At 34.6% G+C, this 18,689-nt stretch overlaps 1 protein-coding gene and 1 non-coding gene across 6 annotated transcripts in view; one reads left to right on the top strand and one right to left on the bottom strand.

The window, feature by feature from the left end:
- Window positions 1–767: 767 nt before the first annotated feature.
- The window catches only part of DOCK7 (dedicator of cytokinesis 7), a 217,597-nt gene continuing 199,675 nt past the window's right edge, over window positions 768–18,689 (bottom strand). For 2 of the 5 annotated variants that reach the window (XM_037043513.1, XM_037043538.1), the window contains 8 exons: window positions 17,986–18,000; window positions 10,964–11,089; window positions 9,363–9,452; window positions 9,034–9,270; window positions 8,560–8,703; window positions 7,273–7,379; window positions 5,301–5,468; window positions 768–2,312 (listed from right to left, as the gene is read on the bottom strand). In XM_037043513.1, the coding sequence (XP_036899408.1) occupies window positions 2,270–2,312; window positions 5,301–5,468; window positions 7,273–7,379; window positions 8,560–8,703; window positions 9,034–9,270; window positions 9,363–9,452; window positions 10,964–11,089; window positions 17,986–18,000 (930 nt within the window). In that variant the 3' untranslated portion in view covers window positions 768–2,269. Of the gene's footprint in view, window positions 2,313–5,300; window positions 5,469–7,272; window positions 7,380–8,559; window positions 8,704–9,033; window positions 9,271–9,362; window positions 9,453–10,963; window positions 11,099–17,985; window positions 18,001–18,689 lie in introns of all 5 variants that reach the window. The other 3 variants (XM_037043521.1, XM_037043549.1, XM_037043528.1) reach the window with 2 other exon arrangements.
- Window positions 15,325–15,431, top strand: LOC118985712 (U6 spliceosomal RNA). The gene has a single exon (XR_005066179.1). It is a non-coding gene; the product is annotated as a U6 spliceosomal RNA (small nuclear RNA).

Below are 18,689 nucleotides of genomic sequence, written 5' to 3'. Positions count from 1 at the left end.
AGATGATTCTTTAGTAAATCTTTTGGGGCATGGACTAATTTGTATCTCTTCATAGTCTTATTCTGCACAATCTGTATATAGTACATCAAACTTAGAGGTGTGACCTTAAGTTTAACTTTTTTAAGAATCAGAAGGTCAATAAAATTTAAACTGCTTAAAAACTAAATGCTTGATTTTTTTTACCATAAATATAGCTGAGTTCTCTTAAAGAACAGTATGTGTACATATGTATGTATAATATACATATGTTGTATATACATTCATAGAATAAACAGGCATTATTTTAATAATCGTCAAATACTTTCAACAGTTGGAGTGAAGAGACATGTAGTTGTCCTTTACAGGACATAACTTCATAGAATCCAGAACTGGAGAACTTTCGGCACACACAGAAACTTGGTTACATTTTCATTTTAAATATACTAAATTGGTAAGTGATCAATTATATGCTATTGGAATAATACTTTTATCACATTTCAACACATAAGGCTACCTGTTAACTAACTGAATTAGTTGCCAAGTGTTCAGTATACCACTGTTTTAAGAATAAGAGGAAGGTTCTTCTGAGTTGTCATAAAATAATTAGTAATGCATGATAATTAAATAATAAATATTAATGTTCTTGATATTGTCACTGAGTTTGACATGAAACTATGCAAACTTACATAAATGTAATCTCATGAGAAATGACCTAGGGATTTACTATTCTCTCCCTTATTTCTGCCACCCTCCTTCCCCACCCATGGAAGAGAGTATGTTACCTTTGCTTTAATGAGTTTCCATTCTTAACTCCTGCCTTTCCTTATTGTTCATCTGGATCCTTTGTCCCCAAACATGTTATACCTTTCTGAGTCCTCTGTTAACCCCTGTGGCCCAACATTGTTGACTCATCTGAAAAAAAAGCTTTTCATAATTCAGTCTTTGAAATGGTGTAGACAAGAGGAATCTGAGATGATAATTACCTGTTGGGGGTAGATAATCACTGCCACCTCACCTATATGCTCTGATCACCTCTGCACTTGAAGGAATCAGATGTGTTGGAGATCTTACTTTCAGTACCAACTACAGAATGAAGGCATTGTTAAATATGATTAAGTTTTAAATGATTCATGTAACTGGTCGGGATCAAAGGAATAGATTATAAATGACTACCTGTTACACTACACAAAGGAGAAAACACTGTTCAAAACACTTGCAGGAATCATGAATGCACTTTCTTGGAAAAACTTGCCAAGTAAATTGAAATATACTTTCAAAAAAAATTTTGCATCAGTTTTTTATGAAGTTATTTTAAATTGGTTCTTAATTTCAAGTTCAAACAATTTTACATGTACTTTGTAAAATTTATACAAGTATCAAAAAATATAACCTCAGCTGGTAGATTAAAATTAAGTAACTTATTTTTATGGTGATATAACAGCTTTAAGGCAGATACCTAATTTAACAGTTTAAATCACAAAACTGATGCCAGGCTTGTTTAATTTGAAACAGGAATCATTCAGTTCATACCACCATCATTGGTATAGTAACGTTGAGAGTCAAACATCAAACCAATGTCAATGGCATTAGCTTTCTCAGTACTCAGGTGCAAGTTACTTCTGCAATTTATTCAAAACCTGTCCCCCTCTTGGTGTCTAAATGGAAAACAGCTTAGAAACCAGTTTTTTTAGACTTCACAAACTAGTTGTCAGTATCTTTACCCATTAATTTATTCATTTAATTTGGGACTCTGGGGCCATATAACTCAATTTTTATTTTCATTTTGCTTGTTTTGAACTGGTTCTTGAATCAACTGTAACTTATTCTCTGCCTTTATCAATAAAGAAATATTTTAAAGTTCCACTCAGTAAAATTAGTGTAAATGTTCACATATTTAATAGTACCTTTAAAATATGCATTACTACATTTAACACAGTTCCAAAATGAATCTATAAATGGTAATATAAATTAAAAAATACAAACTTAAAGTAAATAAATTTAACATCAGCTATGGTATAAATAATGGTAAACGTATAGTGTACCTTGGAGTCATTAAAATGCCTTTTAAAAAAGATAACAGCATATTACCAGAACATTAGAAGGTATAGCCATGATTCTCAAACTTCAACAACCTACATTTGATATTGTTTGGGCCACTGCATTCTTCATTGAGTAAATTAATGCTGTAACTTCCAGAATTAAGTCCCAAGTCTTATTTTTCAACAGATCTTTTCACACTAAATGTTGAATATGTGGCTCTTTTCAAATGAATAAAACAAGTGTGTTTATTTTAGAGATCCATTTTGCGCAGGCTCATTCGACTGAAGGAATCTCTGGGAAGAAAATTAAAGGATATAAGTGAACAATTTTTCTACATTTCTTTTTTTTTCAAATATTTCCCTTTCTTTTTTTTTAAAGATTTTATTTATTTATCTTTAGCAGAGAAGGGAAGGAGAGAGGGAGAGAAACATCAATGTGTGGTTGCCTCTCATGCATCCCCTGCTGGGAACTGGCTCGTGCTCAATCCACTGAGCTACACCAGCCAGGGTTGCACATTTCTTTAAGATATGTTTTACTTTCCTGGCTGGTGTAGCTCAGTGGATTGAGCGCCAGCCTGAAAACCAAAGGGTTGTGGATTCTATTCTCAGGGCACATGTCTGGGTTTCGGGCTGGGTCCCCAGTGTGGGGCCTGCCAGGGGCAACCACACCTTGATGCTTTTCCTTCTCTCCCTCCCTTCCCCTCTGTCTAAAAAGTGAATAAATAAAATATTTTTTAAAAATAGGTTTTCCTTTTTTTCCTGCTAGAGTGAATGCTTTGCCATCAAAAACTTAATAATTTTAAAACTTTTTGGCATCAAAGTTATTAGTAACTTTATAAGTTTCTCTGCCTTATAGATATTCTGGCTCAGATTTTTCTATAGATTAAGGATAGATTACAGCAACCATTTTACCAAAATGCATTGATCAATGGATTGGTCATTTATTCACTTGTCCAATAAATACATTAGATATGATAAACAAGGAACTAAGGGATAATGAGATAGGTTTCAGGAAATTTTTTTTTCTTTGTGGTTGTTAAAAGGCAAAAGGTAGGTAGTTTTTATTTACAACATTAAATTCCAACTCTTATGAGTAGAATTTTTACTCCTAAAAATTGAGGACTCCAGGAAGCTTTAATGTGGATTACAGATACCATATTAGAAATTAAAACTAAGAAAAATTCAATTCAAATTATTTTACAAAATAACCCATTACATAAATAGTATGGTTTATTAAAAATAACTTGCAAAATATTTTAGGAGTGGCGTGCTTACATATTTAATGTCTGGCTTAACAGAGGGCCTACAGTCTCATCTTCTACAAAGTCCTGTTGCATGCAGTCTTTGGAAAACCACTACTTGCATGAGAATGACAGTGAAAGGCAAATAATATTTGGTATTAACAGAAAACTAGATTTGACTCAGGAGCCCCCTGCAAGGGCCTCAGGGACCCTTCCCACAGGAGTTCCAGATCACACTTCAAGAGCCACTGCCTTAATACTTTATAATGCAGATTTTGTAAATCAAAATAAACATTTTAAGTTTTATTTTCTAAGCTCTGAAGATGTTAATAGTGAAGAGAGTAATATTCTTCAATACCTCTTAATATATTTTCCTTAATTCTTAATTTCTTTTGCTTATCCTTCCTGCTATTAAGGTTATCGTCTAAGGTTTATAATTGCTAGGAAAGGGGAGAAGGCAGGTACAAAATCATATTCCCCTTGAATCTCCAATTTCCCTGGTTTTTTGGAGTCCAGGGAAAGTAGCAGTATTGAAAGCTACATACTGTTCACAAGAAAAAAGCTTTCCAAATTCCAAAAAACTTTCTGTGAACACTAAGAACTAAAAAGTTTGGAGGGTTGACCGTAATGAGATCACAGAGAAGGCCAAACTGAGCACAATCGTGTCAGGGAAAGTTGCATTCAGATAGGAAGCACTGTGTCCTTCCACTGCAAAGGGTTGGCCAGACTGGAAGAAAGTGAGATGGGCACTGGGAACTGCCTGACTGCCTCAGGGACCGGCCCGCTCCTCCCAGGACCCTCTACCAGAGTGTAAGATTGGTGGAGGGGTCAGAAGCAGCACGGAGGCAGAAATCCCAAAACAACTGAAGGAGAAGCCAAAAGTGCAGGGGACTAGTGTTGCTTCCCACCGGGAATTTTAAGAGGAAGTCACCTAGGGCGCTTGCATCAGTATAGGATGATGGCAAAATGGGAAGGGTCTGAAACAGGCCCTCTGGTCTCTGTTCTTGGATATTGTGTAATAAATTCAGATAATCTACGTGCTTCCTATAGGGGGCATGACATACAGCAGACACTTAGTAGACAGTTTTCTGAATGAATGTATAATTTTTTCCAGAGGTCTAGAGATACAGAAAGATTACTGAAGAACAGGACTAATTCCCAGATGATCAAATAGCTAGTTCAATTTTGGGGTAGTATATTATAGAGTATCTTTTCATTGTTTTCTTATAAGCAATTTCAAAGGCCTTCCAAATATTAATCAGGTAAGTAGAATTTAATGGCTTTACTATTACTAATGCAGAGAAAAGGCTGGGAAACCATTGGTGCTGCAACAATTCACATTTCATATACATTTGGATTTCAAAATGAAAAAAAAAAGCAGTTTATCTTTAGCAGTTAGGATGCCCTCCCCAGGATTCATGTATTAAAAAGTAAAATGTTAAGCACGATCCTTGCAAATTTACATGTCATTTCATGTCCACAACAACCTTTTTAAGGTAAGAAATTTTAGAGAAATCTAAAAATTGGATTAAATTACTTGCTCAAGTACAACTAGTATTAGTTGTAGAAAATTCCAAGTTATTTTAATTTCTAACTTTGTTTCACACTTAGAAAGTAGAGAAAAGTATTGAAACCTTCTTGATATTCAGTGGGGTTACCTATTTCAATACAAACTGCATACTATTCACTGTCAGGGCTAAGAGAAATAAGTGCCTGGCTCTTGATATGTTCCAGTGAATTCTCCCACAAAAATACCAGAAAATGTGACAGGACTTTAAAAGAAATAGTTTTAAGAGGCCAGACTTATCCCATGTGGCATCCTGGTTAGTGTGAGTACTTTGTGATCCTGAATTACAGAAAGAACTGACTATCTTGGAGGATGATTCAGGTAGAAATGATAAAAGGTTTATACTAGCTGAACCTATCAGGAGACACAATATCTGAAATCATGTAGTATGAGTTATATTAATTCACCATTAAATAATTCAAGCAGATTTTATTTTTATGGACATGTCCAAAATAACAGAAAAAATAAGCATACCTGTGGCAGGTGATGGGTAATACTGCCTTGTATAACTGAGGGATCTTTCTGTTTATCAGAGGCTGCAGGGCCTCTTTAAGACGATGATAATTTCTTTCCAGTTCCCTTTGATATTCCTTTTGATCTGGTCCAATTAAGCTCTTATTTTTTCTTAAGGCATCCTCACACCTAGAAAATAATAATGTGTTGTCAAAAAATTTATTCTGGCATAGTTTGAGGGCTTAGTGATAAATACATATTTTCACCGTGATGAAGACATTCAGTTTCTTAGTTGGATATTAAATATCCTGCCTTGTATTGGGTTTAAAAAAGGGAACAGATGATCAGCTGAGTTCTTTAAAAATTAACATTCACTTCCAGTTTTCATTTAATTGAAAATTACATATTTTTATTCAATGAAAATTATAAATTTTTAAATGTTAAATCTGAAGCCATTTTGTTTCTCACATATTACCACTAAACTAAACGCTCTTTACAGGACATAACTATACTCATCCATGAGGCACTGAAGACATCTGGCAAAGTGGTTTGCCTGTGTTCAAATAAATGTTTCTTAAATGAATAGCTCTTGATAACAATTTATTGAGACTTGAAGAAAAAATATCTGGACTCGGATGGATAAATGAAAGTATATAAAAAGACAATGTATATACATCACTACTTGCAAAACGTACCTAAAGTGATGCTCAGAGAAAAATGTATGGCCCTAAATGTACTTATATTAGAAAAAAGGTGAAAACTGAAGAGCTAAGCAACCTAAAAAGAACAGAATAAACTTGAAGTATAAGGCAGGAAATAAATTTAAAAGTATGATGGCTTTATATCAACACATACAAAAGCTGGTTCTTTGGGAAAAAAAGTGCTGGCAAGATTAAATAGGAAGGCTAGTTACCTCCTACTAGAAATTAAAAGTGAGACCTAAGGTCAGGTTTATAAAGGTACAGAGAATATAATATGTATGATTTAACACAAACCTGAAATGATACTTTTGTAGATTAATATAATTTACAAAAACAGACTTAAGGAAAAACATGAGTAATCCTAAATCCATCAAATACATCAAATCAGTCAAATCATGAGTCCATCCACAGAGAAACCAACATGTAAATTCTACCCAAACTTTAAGGACAGATAATCCCAATGTAACAATTACTTCATAGTATGTATATATATTTAAAAATCCAGAGTATAGGGGAAAACAAAGAAGTTTTTCAAAGAAGTATTCCTGAGAAGAGCTTGCAACTCATTTCTCAAGGTTTAGATACCCAAACCTAATGGAGACTACAAGAAAAACATCGAAATTCAATTTCACTCATAAAAATAGCTGTAAACTCTCAAGTAAAATAATAGGAAACTTTTACCAAATATTACACATTCACACACAGGCACCCCATTTGATAAAAATTTCAAATTTGTTATGATAAAAACTCTTAATTACAAATAGGTGGGAGCATCTTTAATTTAGTCAAAACATCTACAAAACCCCCTGAAGTGAACATTACACTTAGTGGTTAAGCATCTCCTTTTAGATCAGAAACAAGAATGATGTCTCTGTCACTATTACAGGTTAACATGGCGCCAAAGTTCCTAAACATCGCTGTCAAAAAGATCCTACAGATTAATTATTAGAGTTAACAAGTGAGTTTGGCAATATTATCACGTAAAATATATAAAATTCAAATGCATTTCTGTATGTCAGTAAACCAAACAAATTTTAAAAAATACCAGTAACCAAAACATAAAAGTATTATATGCCAAGGAATACATCAAAAGCTTTACAAGGCCTCTGCAGAAAATTAAAATAGTATCAAGAAAACATTTAAAGATTTAAGTAATTGGAGAAATACACAGACTATTGTTCACTGTCAAACACTTTCCCACATTTTCTCTTTTCAATTGTCTCTTAAGACCCTTGCACTGTGGTTCTGGCCATTCTCAATGTGAAGATCTTTATGTAGGAAGCCCTGAATACCTTTTGGTAAAATCTTTGAAGCAGAGTCGCAACTTATTATGATGCCTGAAGAGTTTTGGGTCACTGGGTATTTCAGATAGGAAAACCTGGGCAACTTCCAAAGGCCCCTGTAAAATAAAAGAAGTGTGTTTAGTTTTCTCTGAAATCCTAGAGATAGAAGTTACCTGAATGAGTTTTCTTAGCACTGAGATGGCTTCATTTAAACTTAATGCATGCATGTTTGTGCCTCCACTAAAACTCTTCAGAGTCTGGCAATATGTTTTTACAACAGTGTTTCCAAATGTCAAATCTATATTCTTGCTTATTGCATATAAATTAATTTATTAGTTCACTTTTCAAAGAAGAGTAGGAGCTTAAGGAATGACTATTGCATGCATTAATGCATTTTTCCTTGTGTTTTTTACATTCTTTAATTCATTCTCGATGTGAAATTCGCCAGGCTATTGGCAGTCTATTGTTAATCCATATTATTAGACTTCATTTCCGGAAACATTGCCTCAGTATTCCAAATGTGTTCCCCACACTGTGGATTAAAAAAGATAATCTTTTACAAGTTATATTATTTGGAGGTAAAGTCTCCAAATCATGTATGTGTTAGGAGGTACAGGTCTTAAAATGTTCGTTTCAGTGTTTGGCTTTGTTCCTCTAACTTAAAAAATTGGGTAAGACATACTATGCGAAATCTTAGTTGAAGCCTGTCTGGATTTTCTCTTACCCTGGAATATTCCTCAATCACCAGTGAAGAGATAATGGGCATGCCTTCCAATCTACATATGACAAACCAACAATATTATACTTTGTGTACATACAGTATTAAAAATTTCAAAATGATTCCACATTATTTATTTACTCCTCACAGTTCATTGTGGAGATCTAGAGAAAACAGCACCAGGGCATATCTGAGAGAGCAGGCGTTCACATGCACGTACATAGCTCTGAAAATGAACACTCCATTTGAGAGTACATTCTTTCAGTACAAACTTTGAAAGGAAAGGCTACTTAGAGTGAATCAATTCCTTCTTAATGGAATGTTTAAGAACCAGTAGGTGGAAAAACACAGGCAGTACAGAAAGCAGGCATGAAATCTTTACAATAGAGATTATACAAAATACGTTTGTTTTTCAGTTTACCTTCATTTATACTTTCAGAGTCTTTTGCAAGCAGTTCAAACACTAACTTTTTCATTTGTTTTGGCTCTTATTTGAGATATTTGTAAAATGTAAAAATAAAATCATTCCAAATTCAATTTATAACTGAAATTAAACAGTGCCAGCAGAAAGCACTAACTTGATTCACAGTCGTGCCTACAGATCCCTGGAGTACCATCTGAAGCATCTTGGGATCGGCGGGATCCTGGTGTGTTGCGAATGCCAACTCCTGCGTCTTTTTCTGCATGTCTTCGATAGCAACTTCAATTGGTGTTAAGATGATCTGGATAAAATGACATCTATTAGGTCACTGTACTGGAAACTATTTAATGAGCTTTAAATTTAATCAGCTGAAACAAGACAGAAATTGGAGACCAATTGTAAACTGTCATCTAACAATAAATTTCATACTTTGGATGCCTTAATGAAAAACAAAGTAAAAAACTGAGGGTGAACTAAGGACTTAGAAAAGAAGTTTAAAGTTAATGACTCAAAAATGAGTAAAGTTCTAGTATGTAAACACATGAAGGGTGGTACATAATGGTATATCCACGTTGTTCCCATGTGTCTTTGTTTCACCAATTCTGTTTCCCCAATTCGTTTGTGAACTTACCTCTTCTTTGTGAGTAACATTGACCCTTGTCTTAATATAAGGAAAAGCATGAGAAGTAGTCAGAATGGTCTTCCGTTTGAATTGTTCATGAAGTTCCCCATGGGCACGACCGTCTAAAGTAAAGGGTGTACAGTACATGAAACGGCGAAGATTATAATTTTTGTCAAAATACGTAATTCTGTCCTTCATCTCGTACGTGTCAAAGTACGGCTCCACGTAGGTAATCTGAATATATGCCTGGGAAAGGAAAAAGTCCTTTATTTTCTCACAGTTAAATCACAGAGCCTCAAAGGTGTGCCAATATGTCATCACAGTCCAATCCACCATACCTTGTTAGGGTCTAATTTACACTTGTCTACAGGATTAGAATCTTTGATTACTTCAACCACATCCTCTCCAAATCTTTCTCCATAAAATCCCTACAATAAAGAAAAAGAAATCTTTTACATGAAGTCAACAGTATTAGAGACTAGAGAAGGCCTCTGCGAAAAACTCCTGAGCAAAATTAGTGTTCGCACAACCATGTTCACAGCTACAAAGTAAATTATATTTAGCCTGCAAATTAGCCCAATTTCATTTGATATTTATTTATTTGATGTTATCCCCATGTACTCTCTTTAACTAAACAGTGGAAGAAAACAATTTTCTTCAACAAAAATATAGGATTCCACAGGAGGGTCCTTAAGAAAAACAAAAAGGGAACAGAAAGCAGAGACAAAAGAGACTCAGCATCTCTGATGTACAGGATCTTTTATGGAGATTAATGTGGCCTGATTTCTCGCAGACATGGGTCAATGACAAGCATTCATGAATGATTTAGTGCAATGTTCCAGAATTTTCAAATAAAAAAAGCACTAATCTGTTAATGTTCTGTATAGGTTTAGATTTTGAAAAGTCAACCCTAGGTCAAGAATGTACGGACTTTTCCACATGACACTGAGCAGCAGCATGGGCAATGAATGGAGCTATTCAAAAGGAAAAATTAAATCTGAATCTTCAAAGGAGAAACCCTATTCTTCCCCCAAAGATAACTCCTATGATTAAGTTTGAGAAATAATGTCTCAATTACTATTTCCCAAGACTTGTCTAGTCTCTTTGAAAAACAAAAATTCACAGTTTAAGTCAATCTATGAAAGCGGAGCCCAGTAAGGTCACCAAGTAAGAATAAAATATTCAAGAAATTATTGTTAACATCAGCCGAGAATTAAAACAAGCCTAGAGCAGTGTTTTTCAAACTCTTATGTGAATAAAAATCACCTAGGGATCTTGTGAAAATGCAGATTTTGATTTAAGAGGTCTGGAATAGGGCCTGAGACTCTGCATTTCAAACAGTCTCCCAGGTGATGCCAATTCTTCTGGTTCCTGAACCGCACTCCGAGTGACGAGAGTGGAGAAAGGCTAGAAGGGACAACTATAGAAGAGAAGATTGCTTAGCCTAATACAATTGAGAAACTTTATATGTAAAAATTAAGGGATCCTAAGAAGTGTTTTCAAGGTGTGATTTCAGGCTTTCAAGTTTTAAAGATGTCTCACTGGAAATCGCTTAAGCCAAAGAGATAAAACTCTTTGGTTAGAAGTGTTTTTGGGTTCTAGTTTCATCATTCGTTGCTACTTAATTCTTTATGCCTTTTCCTACAAAATGTGGACAACACTGTATACATTCCTCCATAAAGCACAATAATTCTGAAGGGTATAGGGGTTTCTAAAATATGTGCGAAAATAGTCTTAAAAATAAAGAATATTATTTTTATCATTGCCATAAAAGATTTGAAATGTTTAAAACAGTATATTGTACTTATCAAATTCCTTATAATCTAAAGAAGTAGTTTATCTGGCAGGATCTGGATTATTAAAAGAATAGATCTGGATCCAAAAGTCTGTTCATCACTGCGATTCAAGGTGACGCTTTATGGACCACCGCGGCATTCACCTCCAGCCTGTGAGAGATCTCTGCCAGTTTGGTTATGGCGGGCTCCTTGTAAACAAATTCCTGTTCGTCCAAATCCCCGAACTTGGTTCCATAAAAACCAACACGAAAATAGGTGCCAAACATCCGCTTACCATCCTAGGTTTAGGAAAATAAAGAAACTTTAATATGAAGTCTTTTTGTTTCCCATATTATGTTTAAATTACTGTACTATAACATTCCAGAAACATTGCAAAAAAGCTTAACTCAAAATTACAGTGTTTTGTTACTTCTCAAATGAAGGTAAAAACAAAGCAAATAATCTTTCTTTTTTCATTATTTCTAAGAAATGATATTATGTAACTGGGGTCTCACCAAGGGGATAAATCACTTATGGTACATGCTTTTGAAGGTTTGTACCAAGTGACTACTTCATGTTGGTTTATGTTTTAAGTCTATACATTTGAAACAAATCCACTTTTTTCCTTGTTGCAAGAAAAGATGCTTGGTATAATACAAACTATCTTAACAGTCCTGAAATTAGAGCACACTACATAAAAATACTAACATTTTTAGTTAACAGCCTTATATAATCTCTTCACATATATTAAATCAGGTCATAAAAGTTAGGAGCCAAGTAGAGCACCTGGCCCAGAGTAAGACAGTCAGTAAATGTCCTGACCATCCAGAAGCACTAACACAAAAGTTTACAATCAGTATCCCTATGCCAATAAAAGTATTTTTGTTTGGGCAAGTAACTAAAGAGGGAATTCAAAGGGGGAAATGAAAGACTGAAAGATAAGAGGAAAAAAATTGAGAAGAGTTGGTTATTCTAAGGTCCCCAAACCACCCACTGCATATATTGAGCACACATTCACTTCAGGAATGAAGTACACTAAGTCACTTTTACACATTTGGAAACAAATTCCTTCAATAAAGATCAAATAGTTGGAAGCTTCTTATGCAAGTCCTTCAATGTAGATACAAAGATATTCCAGAGGATTTTGCAGTGGCTCCTACATACACAGACACGTAGTATTTAAGCCTAATCTGTCTCTTATTTTTCCTATATTGAGTTCTTTATTGAAAAGGCAAAATGGCATGTGAAATAAGTCACAAGTGTCACAGATAATCAAGCAAAATGGGGAACTGTTCCTTAATTTACCAGTTTTTTAATACCCCAAAAAAGAATATAGTGACTAAAAATACCCCACATTTTTGTCTAGAAGAATTAGTTTTTCTTTAAGTCTTTGGAGTTAAAGAAACTTGAGGTTTATAATTTAAAGGTTTATTTTAAATAAACCTTTATTTAAAGGTTTATAAACCTTTAAATTATAGGTTTTTCACAAGTGATTTTATTTCAAAATTTAACAGAAGTAAAAATTAACTGATCTCTATAGCAAAGAAATCTTTCTAGATAGATCAAATGTAGTCAACCAAAATTATGATGAAAGCATCAACACACCAATGGAACAGAAAAATAATAGCAAATTTTGAAATAATCAAGGAACAAAGAAAGGACTACATGGAAAATGAGAGATATTTGAGAAAACTAATGATCTGTAATTATTTTTTAAAAATCATATAAATATTTCTACAAATATTAAAATATCTGCACTTTTTCCAGAGGTTTCCAATTTAAAACACTATTTCAAATCTTCAATATTGTAGCCTTTTAAATATTTAAAGATGACAGTAATTTCTACCCTGTCTGCATTTTTTGTTTTTCAGTGCCACCTTTTAAAGTGCAGTATCTTAGAAAGAGACACATTACTATACGATCTGGTCTGATCAATGAGGCTCACTGCCTCCCTGGACCTGGGCTCGAGTTTTACTAAATGCACCTTAAAATTGAACTACTGAGCACCTGTTTACTTTCCGCATTAACACTCAGTTCGAGGTAAGACACTGAGTGCTTATGATATGTTAGCCACAATCCATCAGTAAAAGGAATATAAAAATAAGATTTGGCTCCTCAAGAGAGTAAAAAAATGTATTCAAATAATTACAAAATGAAGGGTTGTGTGCTATAATCAAAAAGTTGTACCGAGAAGCATTAATCCTACTGGAGCCGGGTGACAAAGGAGGTGACACACAGATGGGGTTCTACAACTCACGGACTGAAGGGTGGATGCGGGAGGAAAAGGAAGGACGTTGTAGCAGAGAAAGAAGGAACAGAAAAAAAAAATACAAAGTCACGAAACAGAACGTATGAAAGGCAAACATCCACTCACACATTTCAGTGCCTACTATGTTAGCAAACTGTTCTGATTCAAATGTCTGATTCATCAGCCATTTCTGATGAATCAATGAACAAAAGAGCAAAGAGAGTGGTCAAGATTGGTCTCAGCACGAAGGAAGTGAGAGTTACTCATGTGGATCTATCTCCAGGGGAAGTGGATTCCTGGCAGAGGACAGAGCTGGTGCAAAGACTCGAGGGCCAAAGCCTACCTGATGTGTTTGGGGAACAGGAAGGTGGACTGTGTGAGTGAAGCAGATCATTGAGGCAAACTATATGGAGTTCCCGGAATTGAAAACAGAAAAAAAAAAAAAAAAGAATACTAAAATTGGGGAGGAAGCAGCAAAGGAATAAACATTAAGAGTCTGAGTAAATTTACTGTCAATTTAAGTCTCTAGTGTCACACCACTGACCCTATCAGGTTCATGAAAGCATAATATATAGCTTATCTTCAGGAAAAACATCACTTCATCTCAATTTCCTTTTCAGAGTTTTGGACTATAGTATATCTGTTTTTCCTTTGAATTTTTAAAAAATCCACTTTCTATAATCTAGCCTATGTTTTTCTAACAGTATTTTTCCTTACTGTTACAAACTCTTTTTAAACTTTCTATCATTTCCACACTTCAACTTATTCTTTGTTAGCAGTTCAACTAATTGATTCTAGTCTTATGGGTGATGAAACTATGTCCCAGACAAGGAAATCTACCTATTCATCTATCCATGTCTCTAGTGGCTGAAATCCCTTATGACAAATATATCTTAAAGCTAACCTAGTTTCTTAAAGCCGTATTTCATAAGAAACATTCTGTTGAGCTGGTTATATTTCCCACAATGACATTACTTCTATAACTGCTTTTATCCTCACCTGCTTCCTTCAAGTTAACTGATTTCCATATAGGCACACCAGTATTTCACACAGTGGTAACTCCCTTCCCTTCTATTAGATATACTCATCTTAAAGAACACACTCACTTTTACCAGTTTATGCAGCCACAGATCTCAACTTGGGAACCTCTTAGATTTTATTAACCTAATTATGTTAGGATTTTAAGTGATAGTAAAAATAATGATGATAATAATAAATGTAATAACAACAAAAATAATCATCTCCAACATTTTTGAGTACTTAGCCTATGCTAGACATTGGCTACCCACTTCATGTGCACTATGTCAATTTTTAATCACAACATTGACCTGGGTACCATTATTTCCCGTTTTATTTTAGGATAAGGAAAAATAATTTGTCCAGGTTCACACTTGGGAGACCATACTGTGGTGGAGCTGGGAGTTAAATCCCAATATATTTGACACCTTAGCCCAGGTTCTTGTTAAGGCTACATAATCCACATACTCTGTACTGGTATACAAATACTAGGACAAAGTATATATACCATCTTACACTTCTCTGGCGTTCTCCTTGAGGATCTGTGAGAATTTCCTTTAGTAATTACTTAGTATTCCTCTCCCATGCTTTGTCTTCCTCTATCTTTTTTTTTTTTTATCTTTAGAGGGGAAGGGAAGGAGAGAGGGAGAGAAATATCAATGTATGGTTGCCTCTGGTGTGTCCCCTGCTGGGAACTGGCCTGCAACCCAGGCATGTGCCCTGACTGGGAATCAAACCGTGATCGTGTGGTTCGCAGGCCCTCGCTCAATCCACTGAGTTATACCAGCTAGAGCTGTCTTCCTCTATCTTATAACACTGTCCTCTACTATAAATACAAATTATCTACTTCTGAATACAAATTGATCACTATTTGGTAAAAAGATAAATTTAGTTTTTAACAATGAAATACACAAAATGTGAGGTTATAGAAATTTCCATATAGCCCTAGCTGGTGTGGCTTAGTGGACTGAGCACCAGCCTGGGAAACAAAGGGTCGCTGGTTCAATTCCCAGTCAGGACACATGCCTGGGGGGTGGCCAGGTCCCTGCTTGGAGGCACATGAGGGGTAACCACACGCTGATGTTTCTCTCCCTCTCTTTCTTCCTTCCTATCCCACCCTAAAACAAAAAAAAATAAATAAACAAAGCCTTTTAAAAAGAAAAATTATTTTAAAATAAGACAAAAATTATTTAAAATGCAATCATGAGAAATGATTAAAGCACATTTTATTTTCTATTATTTTAAAAAATAAATTAGGAAGTGCTCATTTTGGCAGTACGTACACTAAAACTGGAACGACACAGAGAAGATTAGCATGGCCACCACACGAGGATGACACGCAAATTCATGAAGTGCTCCATACTTTTGAACAGTAAAATGACAACAAACTCACAACTATCAACAATTGAACCTAAAAAACAAGAACCCAAACCAAAAATGAACTAAGCAAACTAGAACAGGAACAGATTCACAGAAATGGAGATCACATGGAGGGTTATCAATAGGGAGGGGAAGTGGGGGAAATGGGGGCAGAGGTACAGGGAATAAGAAGCATAAACAGCAGGTACAAAATAGACAGGGAGGGGTTAAGAATAATATGAGAAGTGGAAAAGCCAAAGAACTTACATGTACGACCCATGGACATGAAGTAAGGTAGGGGAATGCTGGAGGGAGGGTGGGGTACAGGGCGGAGAGCAATAAAGGGCAGAAAAAATGGGACAACTGTAATAGCATAATCAATAAATTATATTAAAAATAGATGGGGGAAAGAAACAAATAAAAATGAACAGTAATCAGCCATCAAGGCACTGAAACAGTCACAGCAGATTAGCAGCCACCATGATTCACGAAGGGCTCCTGATTTGCTATTTTGCATGGTAAGTACTTTAAAAATTGCTAAGTGTCAAGTTTTAGAGTTACCTTTTACATAAAGTATACACACACCCGCATGCATATTCCCCAAAAGCTCTGCCAACTGAAACAATTTGTACCAGATCAAGGAGCATGATGAACAATGAAACACGTTGCTAACATATAAACCCAGAAGGGTTTTCCTATAAATCAGAGCCATTCTACAATGAATCAATTATTCTTACGGAATTTAAACCCAGTGAGAGTTCTTTGAGACTACTAGAAAATTAGCTAGGAAACATAGTTTCTACAGAAAAAATGAAATTACTGAAGTTTTCCAAGTCAAAAAGAAAAATATTCACGAGATAGAAACTTACCACAACAGACAATAGTAAAAGTAGGGAGTAGGGTCAGCAACCAGGGGCAAGAGAGAAGAGAAAACAGAAAGCATTTTAATTAGGGAAATTTCAAAACAAATAAGCAGCAAATGGTAGCAAAACACATTTTTAAAATGCAAGCATCCATTTAAGTTTTACAAGGAAAAAAGCAAAAAACAAGCGTGCAACAATCTTAGAAGCTACAAAGCTAAAGGTCCAGTGAAAGGTAGTGACAAGGTATAAACAAGAAAACAAAGTCTGTGTGATTTTTACCATGCAGTAAACATGATGACAGAATGATATTAATGTCATAACCAGTGAACATTGTACCTTTCAGGGGTCGATTTAGCATCAAGCAGACTGAATAAACTGCTCAGAGGTTTCCATATATCTTCTTTTATGCGTACTTTTCAACTAATTCCATTTCATGACAGGAAATCCATAAGGAGCCTTATCACTCATAGATACCCATGGCAAGCCTCATTATGTATGTCTTAATTAGACCCAGAAATGAGGGATTCCACAGTAGGTACTAATAAGGTCAAACACATTTAATCTGGAGAATTAAGGTAGATGTAAAAGTACAAAAGCAAAAGGTGGGAACTGATTCAGAAATGGAAGAAAATGCAGTAGAAACATTTATTCCTAAGGTTTTCTATTTGGCTCCCAAAACAAGAATACAAAACCAAACAGAGAAACCCTAAGCTTTTCAGTCAACATAAACTTGACTTCCAGATGAGAGGCAAAGCAGACAACATTACAAGTACACCTAGCTTCATATAAATCTGATTTATTAATACCTTGCTTTACCTCATTAAATAAATTATAACCCATTTTATAGAATTCTTTCCTTTACAGAAAAAAAATTAAAACAATGGCAATCAATTTCTTCCTGGCATTTTTCAGGTAAGATTTGATTTATATATAATTTTTCATGAGCCTAATCACTTACAACATAAAAGAAAGCACACAGTTTTTAATTAAACATTATTATCAAACACTGTCAGAATATGAAGTCAAATTAAATTTTAAGTTCTCTCAATCTCTTTCTCCTTCCCCCCAACAAAATTTAAATGACAAAAGTGAATTTCTCTCCTCAGCAGACCTTAAAGTGAAGTGACTCTTTCATCGATTCTAAGGTGCACATTTTTTTGGCCCACATTGTAATACCTCTGTGGTTGGCATTCACCTTTCAATCGATAGCATGTTGTAGTTTAATACAGACGTTTCGGGTTTTTTTACTAAACGCATACAAAATAAAGGGACGTCTTACAATTGATGGCATCTTAGAGCAGATGAAATACAGTATTTTTTATTCACACCTCTGAGCAATAACGTATAAATCGACCTCTGTAAAATGAGGTGAAACAACAGTTAAAAAAAGAAATCTGTGTGTAAATGTTGATGAAAGAAAATGCTTCAAAGGATAAAAACAAGCTAACGTGATGACAAGTGGCTCATTTACCAAAGAATCTCATTAGTGTAACATGGATTTCCATGCACTACCTACACCTCTTAATAATAAATTTTTCAAACGTACAGTATTTTAACAAAATTTCTTTGGTTAATGAATTCAGTTGAGAGCAGATAGCAACAGAATGCCCACAGCTAGCACATGTGGGCAAAGCATTGGCATGAGAAATCTGATCAAGTCAATCTATTAGTGTCTTTAACTAACTAAAACATTACCTACCTCCCAGCCAGTACTCTGTATTAATAAAAAGTAAAAAAGGGCAGGTCATAAAAAAAAAACTGTTTAAAAAAAAACAAAAAAAGGCCAAAGGAAGTTCAGTAGTGTAAAGACACCATATACGATAAATCTTCTCCATAAATAGAAAACACTGATATTTTTAAAGACCATATTCTCCCACTTTTAAGAGCTCCAACAATTTTATAAATTGTTTTTCAAAGCCTAACAACGAAATTTCACCTTTTAAAAACTTTCAAAGTGAAAGTACACATTTTTTGGGAGAGAAAGCCAATTGCTTGTTCCATATTTGCATCTAAATTAAACCTCTAACTAAACTCAGCTATACTTCATTGAACTACCCAGGGTAAGTTTTGGAATAGAAATTGCAATTTTGCTCAAATACTGTGGTACAAATACATGAAGATTTCTTGTAATCTACTTGCTCTAGATGTTCCAGACCTGACCTATATAATTTGCAGTTTATAGCTCTAGAAGCTTTGACAGTCTGCACATAACTGATTGTAAAAAAGACCCACCTGTTATGATTATGAATCCTAGTAAATCTTTTGGAATTTCAGTATTTTAATAGATGACAATAAAATTCTGGCATAACAGTATAGCAGCCCTATTTTAAGACTTAAAAGTTTTTAGAATGTATCAATTCATCTAGAACAGCCTAGACAATGGCAAGAAAGAGGAGGTGAGGC

The sequence above is a fragment of the Sturnira hondurensis genome, unplaced genomic scaffold (genome assembly GCF_014824575.4).
Source record: "Sturnira hondurensis isolate 20B ecotype Veracruz unplaced genomic scaffold, ASM1482457v3 Scaffold0000648, whole genome shotgun sequence".
NCBI lineage: Eukaryota > Metazoa > Chordata > Mammalia > Chiroptera > Phyllostomidae > Sturnira > Sturnira hondurensis.
The sequence above is the reverse complement of the archived record's forward strand: the minus strand, read 5'-3'. Positions and strand labels throughout refer to the sequence as shown.